Source organism: Notechis scutatus, chromosome 4, assembly GCF_049901735.1.
Source record: "Notechis scutatus isolate UNSWTSFEM ecotype Mainland chromosome 4, rNotScu1.2, whole genome shotgun sequence".
NCBI classification, from domain to species: domain Eukaryota; kingdom Metazoa; phylum Chordata; class Lepidosauria; order Squamata; family Elapidae; genus Notechis; species Notechis scutatus.
The window spans coordinates 60,364,308-60,378,946 of NC_142012.1; the positions used below are offsets into that span (position 1 = coordinate 60,364,308).

Genomic DNA, 14,639 nt, shown 5'->3' on the forward strand with positions numbered 1-14,639 from the left:
AGACAACATTCAGCCTAGATTTCATCACGAAGAGCTTTAATACTCCCCCTCCCTCCACCTGGTTGAAGCCAATCAAATGGGATCCTGACTGGGAGGGAAAAATAGGTCTCTGTTTGTGATAAATACATATATAACCTCATCTGCTCCCAGGCTGCATCTCTTTTGCTAGGTTCGGATTCGTTCCTTGCCTCTTGTCTTATGCACCTCAGCTTCTAACCTGTCTGCCTTTCTACCAATGATGTCAATGTATCAGCTGCTTCTAAAAAAACATTCTGAAGATCGCCAAAGGATGCAACTCTCACTCCTGTGTGCCTCAGCCTTGGCTTTTTGCTGTGTTTTTCCTTTTTTCCAGCTCTAAGCCCTGCATTGCCTCCAGCTATTGCTGCTCGGTTCTCCCTAAAACAATCCTCATCCCTAACCTTCTTTGGAGAATCAGCTCAAATCAACTTGCAGGTCAATGAGCTTTCTTCCAGCATAGCTTCATTGAAGTGATTTGCGTTCGTTCCTAATGCGTTCTCGATTGGGTTGAAAAGGCTTATAGGAAGGGAACAGGGAGGACCTGAATATTGGCTGACGTTTAAAAAAACCAAAAAAAAAGGAAGCTTGAGGTTCTGTATCCCATCGCAGAAAAACTGAGGCAGAGAGGAAGGAGCAAAGAGGAGATTTAAGAGCAACTTGTAAACATACACTTGCAAAAATGAAAGCTCTCCTGTTACTGGTTCTTCCTTGGTTAAGTCCTGCAAACTATACAGACAGTGTGGGAAATCTGCATTTCCTGTACTCAGAGCTGTGAGTACTCACAGTTGTGTTGTGGTGGTGTCTCTGTGTTGTGTCTGTGTCCTCTTATTAAAAAAACAAGCACTGCTAATTTTCCTTGCTTCGTGATAGTGCCTCCGTAATATGTGTGTTTGTATATATAAATGAACAAGCTTGCTAAATCCATATTATTTGCCTGAATTGAAATATGGAGTAGAGATTGACTTCTTCGTGCTGGAAACAGCAGAGATTTAAGCCTGTTGTTTCTGATTTTCTTCTTGCTTTCCCTTTTTGAGTTTAAATGTGGGATCAGGTATGGTTTTTTTTTCTGAAATCTTTCTAAGCAAGATGCCATGAAGAACCTGGAAATAAACAGGTGTCGAATCTCTCTGCTGTCTGAGTTCTTGAAGACTTATTCATACTATATTTGTGAAGAGCATGAAAATATAAATATTCCATATCACAATGCTAACATTTGGTATTGCATGAAATACAGTTGCAGAGCTAACATTTTGTAGTTATGTAAATATGAAAGCCAATTGCTACTGACTACAGTTTTGACTAGTATAACCTGTAAAACAATATTCAAGGGTTGTCATTAGTAGCTTATGGAATGCAAAATATCCCGTCTAAACCTTTTTTTAAAATACCAACACATAACCTGTAAAATATATTCTGAAGTTTAAAAAATTTAACGAACCATTCATTTGCAAGGTGATGAATGAAGCAAATGCTTGAGGTAAGCATCCAATTTGTCTTTAAAATAACAGATAATAACAGGACTATGAAGATGGTAATGAAATAATTGGTATTCTTTGGGTGAAGGAATGGGGATTGCCTAGAAAATTTGCTTTGCTGGAATGAGTAAGACTTTAAGAAACTGGTTTGTTTGTTTGTTTATTAGATCTGTATGCTGCCCATCACTCTGCAACTCTAAAAAGTATATATTAAGTACATCTACAAGTACTTAGAGTACATATTAAAAATCATGTACAAGCAGATATCTTTCAGATTCTACTTCAAATGTTCTCTCTGGGTTAGAGTTCTCCATCTTGAAGCATTGCAGAGTTGTTGGCCTAGAATTGGTCTGCACCTATATATGAGGGTAGGTGTTGTAGTGCTAGATATCTGAAGAACATGGAATTATAAAAAAAAAATCAAAAGCATTCCAAGTGAACTGGTCTAAGATGCAAGATTTAACTATTTTGATATGTAGAGAGAATCATACAAAGAGAAAGGGTTTATGACCACAAATTATGGTGAATTTATATGGAATGGAGTGGAGTGGAGTGGAGTGGAGTGGAGTGGAGTGGAGTGGAATGGAATGGAATGGAATGGAATGGAATGGAATAGAATAGAATAGAATAGAATAGAATAGAATAGAATAGAATAGAATAGAATAGAATAGAACAGAATAGAATAGAACAGAATAGAATAGAATAGAATAGAATATGGAGTAGAGTAGAGTAGAATATGGAATAGCATAGCATAGCATAGAACAGCATAGAACACTTTATTGGCCAAGTGTGATAGACACACAAGGAATTTGTCTCTGCTGCATAAGTGTATATATAAACAGCAAGTAAGTATAGGTCATAGATCATAAATAATAGTTACAATCATTAATCATAACTTACAAACAACAATTGATAAATCATAAAATATCATAGAAGAAGACAGTAGGAAAGATGAGGAGACAAGAAACGATGAAAAATGAACAGATGCAATTTCAAAATTAAGACAGTGGCTACTGGGACATCCAGTTTCTAGTAGAAGAAACAGGAAATTAATCAGAGTACATATCAAGTGGAGGGATTCAATTTTTTTACTATGGGTTCTGTGGGCGTGGCTTGGCCGTGGCAGGGGAAGGATACTGTAAAATCTCCAGTCAGAGGTGGTATTTGCCGGTTCTCCAAACTACTCAAAATTTCTGCTACCGGTTCTCCAGAACTGGTCAGAACCTGCTGAATACCCACCTCTGGTACATATGCAGAAAAATACCCATCATTGCTGTTTCCTGAATATTCTAATTAATTCCTCCTAGGTGGTGAGGGCTACGTGCTATGCACAATAGCATGAATTGATTTTGCCCTCTTGCTATTCTTGTTGACATGCTGTTTATCCAATTGGTTTGCTGCTGGATGTGCTTCTCCTGCTATCAGCAAAATAGAAATCTGTTTAGTGGTCCAATCTCTTGGGGGGAAGGGAAGGAAAGGCAGCAGCAGTAGCAAAAGCATTGCACGGAGTTGCCTGTGAACTGGGTCAGAGCATCCAAAGTAGAGCATGAAATCAGCAGATGTGAGTTGCAGTGGTTGCTCCTTTTCAAACAGAGTCCATGGTGGGTTAAAAAGAGACACTTTCTCTCCTTCTCTTCCCAAAAAAATTGTTCATTCTTGTAATGAGAATAGAATAACAGAGTTGGAAGGGACCTTGGAGGTCTTCTAGTCCAACCCCCTGCCTAGGCAGGAAACCCTACACCGCTTCAGATAAATGGTTATCCAACATCTTTTTAAAAACTTCCAGTGTTGGAGCATTCACAACTTCTAGAGGCAAGTTGTTCCACTGATTAATTGTTCTGTCAGGAAGTTTCTCCTTAATTCTAAATTGCTTCTCTCCTTGATTAGTTTCCACCCATTGCTTCTTGTCCCACTTTCAGGGGCTTTGGAGAATAGCTTGACTCCCTCTTCTTTGGGGCAGCCCCTGAGATATTGAAACACTGCTATCATGTCACCCCTAGTATTTCTTTTCATAAGACTAGACACACCCAGTTCCTGTAACTGTTCTTCATGTGTTTTAGCCTCCAGTCCCCTAATCATCTTTGCTGTAATTAAAAGTTACGGTGTCAGATGAATGCAACACAATAATCCAGAACATTTTTCTGTTAAACTGTATTTGGTTTCTTTCAAAAATGAATATGAGGCCCCAGACAGGTGTGTGTATTTTTTTAATTTTCTGCCTTTCTTAAACAGCACAGCCTGAGACATAAGCATGCCTGATGTGCAAGTCAGGCTAAAATTAGTTAAGTTTCCCTGCTACAATACTGGCATCTCTCTAAAGCGGAATGCAAAACGTCTCCTGGTTTCCTATCAGAGTTCAGGGGTCTTCAAACTTGACCACTTTAAGACTTGTGGACTTCAACTCCCAGAATTCCTCCTCCAAGTCATGTTAGCTCAGGAATTCTGGGAGTTGAAGTCCCACAAGTCTTAAACTTGCCAAGTTTGAAGACCCTTGTATCAGACAGTCTTTCTGCTAGCAATGGCAGAACCTGAATTGGGAAACCTTAAAGGAGGGTCTTCTCCCTTCATTATGAATCTAAGAAAATAGCAGGATGATCCTTCGGATAAATTTCAGGGGTTGCCCCAAGTTGCTGCGGGTGATTCAAAAGGTACAATTGCAGCATTTGCTGTTTTGCAAACATTAGGGTCAAAAACTAGGTGAGGTTAATATAGTTTTGATGAAGATTTGATGGATTAATTGCCAGCTCTGGGAAACCCTATATTGTTCAGGTCTAAAAAGAAAATTCTGGTCTAAAAAGATTTTCTCTTGAGGAATGTTGGTCAGCAGCTGTGCAGGACCTAGGAGAGCTCCCAAAACAGAGATTATCCTGTGCTAGAATATATGACTTCTGCCCTCAAGGCCTAATGACTGTCCAAGAGTCCTCCTTCAAGTTTAATTTAAAAAAAAAAAAAACATTTAAGCACTATTTAATTTTTTAAAAAGCATTTTAAAGTTTGTTGAAAATAATTATATTTTTGTTAGTGAATATTTGCCTTTTTATCTTAAAAGGTAAAGCTATAAATACATCTTTCTGCAGAATTTATGTTTTATATTTTGATAAAGTGCCATAGTCTGACTTGCACATGTAAATAGTGAAAAGTTTGGCCATGGGAAGAAGCACTGGGCTCACTTCTCCACTAATCCTAGTAAATGTAAAAAGGTAACAGATTCCTTGTGGATTTTACTCCACTACTTGTTTCTGGCTATAGCAGGTGGCACTCATCTCATTTTCACAGTCACATGCTCAGTATAGAATGCTATTACCTTCCCGTCAAAATGGTACCTATTTATCTACTCACATTTGCAAACTTTTGAACTGCTAGGTTGGCAGCAGCTGGAGCAAGGATGGGAAGCTCACCCCATCTTGTGGCACTCAGGTCTCGAACCTGGGCTGCTGGTTTTCCAGCATCTTAAGCACTGAGCCACCGCCCCGCTCCAGTAGTTCTAGTAATCCAAATTAATAAGGAGAGAAAAATGAATACTATATTCGAAGTGTCTTTTCCTCTATTTCCTTCTTTTCATTGTTCATACTTGAGATAGGATCAACCAAACACCAGCTCTTTGCTGTTGAAACCAAGGGTTACCATGTGGCTGATCATAAATCTGGGAATCCCAATTTGTCAGCAGGGTATTGTTAAAATTGTCAAGATGGCAGCTATGAGGAGGGCAATCTATGTGCAACACACATTTTTTTGTGCAGTGCACAATAAATAAGATAGAGTTTCTCTCATGCCTTCTTAAAAAAACATTCTGAATGATTGTGCCAAAGGTGCTTTTTCAAGAGGCAACTGAACTTCCTGGTTTTTCTTTGAAGACGTTTCACTTCTCATCCAAGAAGTTTCTTCAGCTCTGAGTGGATGGTGGGGAATGGAAGGGTTTATACTCCTTGCAGACAGCTGGTCATTTGCATCTTTTTAGAGAGTTGTTGAGGCCACTTGGCAGTTTATCTGTGTCCTTAGGGTTAGCTGAATAGTGCAGATGGGTGTGGAGCCTTCTTGGCTGCAGGATATTTTCTGCCCTGTGTCCCTTCACTGTTGAACAAGGGTGCAGGCTGTTGGGGATGAAGCGCAAATGGTTCCTGTAGCCTGCCATTTTTCTGGAAATCCATTCATACTTCCAACCATTTTGAATGGTTATCCTGGTCTTTAAGATCAAAGGGAGTAAAGCAAAGAAAGGGAGAGTCCTTTTGTCATTTCAATCCAGCATCCCTGACTTTCTGAATTGGCTTTGTCATCCTTGTTCCTGCGCTGTCAACCAACAGTTCAGCAACCAAGCAAAGGAGAAAGTAAAAACTGCCCCACCCTGAGGTAATTCCTTTTTCATTACTCCCTCATGGAACCCAAGTTGACTTTTAGAGCCAGAAACAGTAAGAGACAGTTCAGATAATGTCCTAAACATGACACTAGCAATGGAACCCACTTTATAAATGTTGAGCGACTGATTTTATGCCTGGGGCCCTTTCCTGATTAAATCAACCGTAAACAATGTGCAATTATAATATGACTGTATTTTTGAAGTCACCTTTCATTCAAGGCTTTGCAATTAGGTTGTGAGTTAGATTTATCGTTTCTCTTGTAGAAAACAAATTATATTTCCCTAGATTATTTAGGATTTTTTTTACCTCTCTGACAACTCTTCTACAATATTCTCTGGCATAGGTTCTAAAAAAGAATGTCATAACTAATGCCATTTACATTTTTTTAATTTATTTTATTTATTTTTATTTATTTTGATTTGCCAATTGTTTACAAGATAATAAGTATAAGTGTATACATAGTTGTGAATACATGAAATGGGTACATATAAGAAAAATAAAAGAAGAATAAGAGAAACATTTACATGAGTGCTTGCTTCTTTTTTTCTTTTTAAAGATAAAATAGAAATCCTCCATTGTCAGAATAGGGCATTTTTTGTGTGCATTATTTGCTTATGACAATGTTTTGAAGCACTACTACTAGCAATGAAAAGTTAAAGTTGGAAAGTACCAAGTTGGAAAGAAATATGATAACTATGTCTGGTTATTGCAAAGTTTGTGTTGCATTTACAGTATAAGCAATGCCTTAGTTGTGGTTGTGTTTTGTGACACCTGCACAAAGAAAATTGCCTTTCTAGCTAGTGTACCCAGGCAAAACTTCTGAAGGAAAGCATGTTAGAATAAGGACATGTATGTTAAACTCTTTTGTTAATTATGAAACTCTTTTAGCCCAGTTTGTTTTCTGGGCAATAAGGCTAATCTGGTCTATACTACTGAAGACTAGAGATAAAGAATGGCTTTGTTCTATTTGTATTTTGATAGAAAATGGTCACATTCCTAGTTGGTAAATCAATCTGTATATTAGACAATAGCAATCCTTCAGTACTGATACTTTCCAGAATATTGCAATGCAAATACATTAGAAATACCCTGGAACAAAAGAAGAGAAGAGAAGAGAAAAAACCCCAAAGAAATATATTTATAAATAGGGTTATGCAAATAGATTTATATTTATGCGTAGGCTAGTAGAAATAAATACACTGGGGTTCTGAAAATAAAATTGAAAGGATGCAGGATGTACATTTCACAAATAAAAATGTTGCATTAATTAAAATATGGAGAAAGAAATAGGTAAGATATATAATATGCATTTCATGCTTAGAAAGACCAAAATTAGGTCTTCTACTGTACCTTTGGCTAGAAGTTCCTGCAGAGAAAAGGCAATATAAATGTGCTAAATAGTTTGCAGTAAACTACGTCAGAACGGAAATGAATGACTGAAGAATTAGTTGGGATAAACTTATTTGTGATACATAATCCCATTCATTAAAAGCATGAGAAAATCTAGACAGAAGGAAGAGAAAACATGAATGTTTGATGTAGATAAATATGCATCTTTCCTCAAAAGGAAATCCTATATTGTCTCAACTTAATCCCAAAGCAAAAAGCAAAGGCGGGGGTGGGGGGCGGGATTTCAAAATTGCCAATAGTGTTTTATTTGGATAAGTACTCGTTCACTAGGCCAGTTCAAACTGTAGCTGCAGTGAGTGAGATTGCTGATAGAACCTGAGTTAAGATGGCTGGCTAGATTGCTAATGAATAATGTGGCTCTATTTTTATGCCTGTCTGCCACATTAGATTCTCTCTCACACGTACACATTTTCACAGCCTGACAAGATTCGGGCAAGAAGTTAAAAACAGCAGTATAACTGAGGAGTCCTCGGTGCCCTCTTGGCAAATAGCTGAGTTTCCAAATTTTCACACAAACTAAAGGACTCACAATGCAGACCTATAACTTGATGTTTTTAAGCGAAGTCTGCCTGAGTGAATAGTTGGACCTTTGTTAAGATAGACAACAGACCCCCAAAATTGATTCCCAGATGCTATCAGCATCAGAAACTAATATAAACCAGAAATACGAACTATTGGCTTGCCACAAATGGCAAGTGGAGGTGGATAAATTTTTTTATACAGAAATATTTGACTGTGGAATGCCGAATCAAGAGGATACAGCAAGCAAATTCCCCAAAAAGCACTTTCTCAGTCCTTTATATGCTATCAACCACCATCCTATTTCTCGAAATATTATATTTTGGAGGGGAAAAATATTTTGGAGAAAAGGAGCAATGTGGGCAATCAGATGTTGTGATAAGTAGGTAGTCTTTATCTGAGGCACTGATCAATTTGGATATTGCTGAACATCTAGTAGCAATAGCAATAGCGCTTAGACTTATATACTGCTTTACAGTGCTTTTACAGCCCTCCCTAAGCAGTTTACAGAGTCAGCAGATTGCCCCCAACAATCTGGGTCCTCATTTTACCCACCTCAGAAGGATGGAAGTGTCAGGATTCCAGCAGTTACTCCAATTAAATCATGAGCCTCGAGCCAAACTCCCAAAACTTCAAAAGATTTATTGAAAGTCAACATGTTGGCATGACCTGGATGTAGCCAACTCTGAGACATGTAATTCACTGTCACCCTTGACCCTTCTTTTCCCCCCACCCCTCTGGGTGTATCATAATTCATATTCTCCAAGAAACACGTCCATAGCCAAGAGTCATCAATCATGCTCTCCAATTAGATTTTTGCCCGCCAGAAGCTTCAGCCATCTAATCAGTCTCTGAAGAAAATATGAATGGAATGTACTTTTGATTCCACACTGCTGCCTGCTCTTTGCAACTCCCCCCCCCCACCTTTCTTTCTGTTGGCAACTATAAAACGTGTATAGAAAATGTTTTATGAGTTGACAGGAAAGCTGAGTCAACCATGAGCCTGGTGAGATTCGAACTGCCAAATTGCAGGCAGCCAGCAGTCAGCAGAAGAAGCCTGCAGTACTGCACTCTAACCACTGTGCCACCACGGCGTATAGTATCTTTCCTATTGCCCTTGCTGTCATTCAGGAACTATGAAAGGCCATGGGTCCACTATTTCTTGTGTATAAATCCAATGAAATTAGAAACTCACAATCAACTGCCCATAATTCAGAATATCAAGGCTTGGCTGATTTCCTGTCAGTATCTCTTTGCAAAATACTGTCAGGAAATCTGGGTTGGTCATCAGGATAGAGGTTTACTTCTCTTTGGACACATATTGGAGCCTGTCAGCTGGTGCTCCGTTCAAAATCCAGGAAAGAAATACTTAGACTCTTGTAATTAGAGAAAAGATGTCTTTTACTGGAAGTCAGTAGTAGCAACAAGAAAATTCTGAATCTGGGGAATTAGGCACGTACATCACATATATCAAGGGAGTGAAATGTTCCCACCCCCAACAGTTCAAACGGTTCTTCCAATTAAAAGTTGTGAACTACATCATGCGGACACCTCCAGGTGGTGATGATTAGTTGACCTTGGCTTACTCAGATAAAGGGTTGCAGTTGTGCAGAGAAGAGAAAGCTAAGTAGGAATGAGAAACCCTCCCCAGTTTATACAATATTAGTTAGCAACACTTTCAGCTCACGTCCCATACATTTCCCCCTTCCACCCTCCGTTACTCATGACAGCCAGAAAGAAGCAAAGGAAAGGAGGAAGATCTTGAAGAGCCTATCTTCAGGGAACTTCTATCTACAGGAATATATGCTTTGGGCTATTCTGTGAGTTATATTTAGAGGTGGAAGATACTTACAATGTAATCTATCGGATCCCCTGATTGACTGTGTAAGACAGACAGGGAGGAAGCTAACCACCAGATAACAAGATCACAAGTGAACAGTCAGATGAGGAGACCTGAACTCATTGGTAGCCTCACATTGCAATGAAAAAGGATGCACCTTCAATGTCCCAGCTACTAAAATTGTTACTAAGCAGATACAAAGATAGCCAGGGAAATGATTGAAACTTGGGGAAAAAGCCCCTTGTCAATCACCAGGAGAGTTGATTTACCACCAGCTTATCAGGTACTTAGGAGCTGAGGACTTAGCAGCACAAGAAAGAACAACCAATCGTCGTCCATCAACATGTCAATCAACCAATAGGAAGGTGCCACATAAATACAACTCATAGAATAGCCCAAAGCATATATTCCAGTAGAGAGAAGTTCCTTGAAGATGGACTCCAGTACGAATCTGAAAGCTCGGAAGAGTAAATCTCTGGTGACTGATCCAAATTGGTTCTTGCAACATTATCTTGGGACACATATATTTGCTTTTAGTCATTATCTTTTTGACTTGGGTCTTCCCATTATATATCCGAACTCTCTGTACTTAATTCTGTTTCTTTATAGTTGAGTGTTTAGTTCTTGAGGAAGAAATAGCAGCAGGAGGAGACCAAGCCCTGCCCTTTCTGAGTATTGGATGCTTTTTTAAGTGTCTAGAATTGGGAGGCAAATACAACTTTTTTTTTTTTTTTGGACCTCAGGAAGGTCCAAAAAAGAAAGGACCTCTAACACACTTTGAGCCTTGACACACATTCCCCAAAACATCCTAATACGTAGGTCTCTTGTGTACCAGGAAATTTTTCCTGTCAAGGTTACTAACTTGTTTTGTGGGGTTTTTTTAATAACATATTGAATATGTTTACATTTTTGCTGGAAAGGGGACTAGCTTAATATTTGAATGACACAATTTGAGCATCTAATTTAGGTGGACAAATGTCAAAAATATGTTTTGCATTTCTTAAAGATTTTTTTCATTGTTTCAAAAAAAAAATCAGATTCTTTCGGACTATCCCTCATGCCAAGATACATGATTCTGGTTTGCCAGGAAGTATTGTAATATTTCTGATACTCTCAGGAGTCAATTAAGTTTTACCAGATGTCAGTAAAGCTGCTGTCTCCAGAAAAGAAGCAACAGGAATAATTCTTCTATCCCAATTCAGTTTGTTCCTGAGGAGTATGTACAAACACTACTCATGTAATATCAAAAACAATCAAAAACAGGAGGCAGTTATTTTGGGTGAGGGACAAAACAGAAACATCTGGAAACTACCCATATTCTAGAGCAAAATGTTCATTCAGACTTGAAATCGACCTCTAATGAGATAGATAGATAGATAGATAGATAGATAGATAGAGATATAGAGAGATAGCTATGTATGTATGAATATACATAAAAATTTTTGCGTCTATCTACCTACCTACCTATCATCTATCTATCTATCATCTATCTTCCTATCCATTATATATCTTTGTCTGTCTGTCTGTCTGTCTGTCTATCTATCTATCTATCTATCTATCTATCTATCTATCTATCTATCTATCTATCTATCTATCTGTCATCTGTCTACCTCTCTATTATCATCTATCTATCTGTCTGTCTGTCTGTCTGTCTATCTATCTATCTATCTATCTATCTATCTTATCTATCTCTCTATATCTATCTATCATCTATATCTATCTATCATCTATCTATCTATCTATCTATCTATCTATCTATCTATCTATCTATCTATCTGTCATCTGTCTACCTCTCTATTATCATCTATCTATCTGTCTGTCTGTCTATCTATCTATCTATCTATCTATCTATCTATCTATCTATCTATCTATCTATCTATCTATCTATCTATCTATATCTATCTATCATCTATATCTATCTATCTATCTATCTATCTATCTATCTATCTATCTACTTTACCAAATGGGGCTGGGGGAAGTCAATTTTCAGGCATATACAGTAGGTCTGTCTATGGTGAGTTATTGTCAGTCATATTATTATTGGTATGATATTTTGTGCAGCAGAAGCAGAGAATGAGTTGCAGATCAGTTGCAACCTGTGGGAATGCTTGCAAAGAAAGGGAATCTTGTACTCTTGGCTATTCTTCTGAACGTGGGTCTCACAGAATATAAAAACAACAACACAAATATCACTTAGGTAGTCCTTGACTTACAACAGTTCATTTAGTGACCAAAGTTACAACTAGTGAAAAAAGTGGCTTAGGACTTCCGGTTTGAGCTTCTTCAGCGACAGACCGAAACCTCGTCTCTCCAAGGCTTCGATCCGTGCTCGCCGCTGGAGCGCCCCGAGCCGGCTGGTTTCAGGGCTAAGCCACCCTGTAGAGGTGGTGAAGAGGGGGGAGACTGCCAGCAGGGTTGAGGAGAGCCGCATCTCTCCTCCCCAGCTGGCCATTACTCCCTTTCCCGAAGGCGGTTATAGCGGTGGTCAGAAATGGCCCCCACAAAGAAGAAGACCAGAAAAGAATGTGCAGGAGGAAGATAAGAAGAGAAAGTTTTGGTTGACCGGGTCAAACAACAAAAGCAACAAATAAGGTACCCTGGAATTTAAACTTAACAACATTGTTCCCAAAGAAGATTTTGAAGCTGTGAAGGAGAGAGAGAAGGGAAAGGATTAGTTTTTTTTTTTTCCCTTCCTTATACTGACAGCTAAGAGACTTAAGCAAGAAACTGAAAAAAAACAAACCCACTTTGACATTAATAGGCATCTAAGCTGAAAATAAAAGTCAAAGGGATAAATAAAGATTTCTGGACATTTAAAAGTTTTTAAAAACTGGAAAGGAGAAAAAAAAAAGAATAGAAGGGCAGGATCTGGAAAAATGGAGGAGACTGCCTGGAATTAAGGAATGGAACTGTAATTAAAAGGAACTTACAGTGAAATTTTAACAAGGTTCCTCAAAGACACATTTTAATCGAAACTTGGTAACAAAATAATAGAACCCCAGGAAGAGAAAGTGGAAAAAAGAAGCAAGTAGAAACAGCCTTGGATTATTTGGATTACTTGGTGATTTTTGGTTTTTGCATCTAGATGACTAAAATTAACTGGGGGGTTGTTTAAAAGTTTTTTAAATGGTATCACTCTTAGAAGAACTGAAAACGGAACTTAAAAAATGGAAAGAAGACGCACAAGAAGGGAGAAGTTCTTTTGGCTTCGTGTTTCAATTCTTAGAAATGGAGATCTGGAACTATGAGAAGCAACAAGAAACGCTTGCAGAACAACAAGATTGGGACAAAGAAGAAGCCATCTTTAATGATCAAATAATTTTAAGTGGGGGGGGGAAAGAAAAGGGGGGAAAGAGAGTGAAAGGTTTAAGATTAGAAAAAAACAACCAAAAAGAACAATAATTTGAAAGCTAAGTATAATATTAGAAAGCAACAGAAGAGGGGATTACAGATGAGAGAGTTAGAAGTAGAGAGACGAGGGGGTAAAAAGGGGAGGGAGAAGAAGTGGGGGAAGAAGGCAAGGAATAGAAGTTGTAAAAGACAGAAACAAGAAATGGAGAAACAGGAAAAGATATCAGGATTGTAACCATAAGTTTGTTTAGATATAATGGGTGAAAATTTAATTGTAAAAGGGATTCTGCAAAGGTACATAAGATAGCTTTGTTATATTACAAATAGAAATAACTTTAGAAAATATGATGATGGATAAAATATTTATTGTAATGCAGTGGGATGTTTGTTAATAAATAAATGAATTAAAATGATTGAGAAAATTAAAAGGGAACATTTTTAATTATTAGTAATGATTTATAAAAATATAAGTGAGAAATATGGGGAAAAAAAGAATTAACTATGGAAAGTTTATAAGTGTTCCCAAGGAAGTATGATATTCAATTGAAAAGAAATGTTAAAGATGTTAAGATTTTAATGCATATTAATGATAGAATTGAATTGGAATGGAATGTGTTTTATTTACATATATATATATAATTTTTTCTTTTTAAGAATATAGTGTCTATTTTAAGAATGTACCAAGCAGAATTCGATTGGAAGTTACCGTATATGCCGGCGTATAAGACGACCCGGCGTATAAGACGACCCCCCAACATTTCCACTCAAAATATAGTTTGTTATATACTCGCCCCCTCTTCCGCACGCCTTCTACTTTTGCACTTCCTTTTTTTTGCAAAAAGGAAGAGCCGCGGCGGCGCTTTGCAATGGCAGCAGCGGCTCCTGGTTTTGCCTTTCCCTTCCCGAGGCAACGCGGGACTGGAGCCGCGTGGAGCCGCGCCAGCGGTAACAACTCCTGACAGCCCCAGCCGGATACCTCAGCAGAGCTTGGGCGGTGCGAGCCTCGTTTCCTTGGGAGCTGGGAGAAGGCTGGCTGCTCCTTTTGGCTTCACGGGATTCGTTTCCACGGTGCGCAAAAGTGCCTCAGCCGCGGGCAGCCGCAGTGCTTCCCAATTACTATTTGCCGGCGTATAAGACGACCTGGCATATAAGACGACCCCCCCAATTGGAGGCATGTTTTTCAGGGCAAAAAAGTCATCTTATATGCCGGCAAATACGGTATGTATTATATTGAATGCTATAATCTTAAAGCTATACATTGAAGCTTAAATAAGAGCTTGAATGGATAAAATTAAAGGATATAAAGGTGTCATACTCTAATTCAGGGGTCCCCAACCACCGGTCCGCGGACCGGTACCGGTCCGCAAAACAAGTCCTCCCGGGCCGCTGGTTGCTGGGCGCCGCCATTTTTTTGATGAAAAAGTGCTTCGGTGAGCTTTTCCGGGTAGAAAGCCATTTCTACCCGGAAAAGCTCACCGAACGTAGTGTCGCCATCTTTTTGATGAAAAAGTGCTTCCGGTGAGGTCACCAGAAGCACTTTTTCATCAAAAGATGGCGGCGCCCAGCTGATGCCGGTACCGGGCCACGGCGCCCAGCTGATGCCGGTACCGGGCCGCGGCATAAAAAAGGTTGGGGATCACTGCTCTAATTGGTAACTACAGGGAAATATTT

At 38.7% G+C, this 14,639-nt stretch overlaps 1 protein-coding gene across 10 annotated transcripts in view; it reads left to right on the forward strand.

The window, feature by feature from the left end:
* LNX1 (ligand of numb-protein X 1) overlaps window positions 1-14,639 on the forward strand; it is a 163,418-nt gene that overhangs the window by 83,269 nt on the left and 65,510 nt on the right. The window contains exon 1 of one of the 10 annotated variants that reach the window (XM_087963525.1): window positions 169-789. The exons of 7 other annotated variants lie outside the window; for them this stretch is intronic. In XM_087963525.1, the coding sequence (XP_087819651.1) occupies window positions 698-789 (92 nt within the window). In that variant the 5' untranslated portion in view covers window positions 169-697. Of the gene's footprint in view, window positions 1-168; window positions 790-14,639 lie in introns of those variants that run through there. 2 more of the 10 variants (XM_087963527.1, XM_087963526.1) reach the window with 2 other exon arrangements.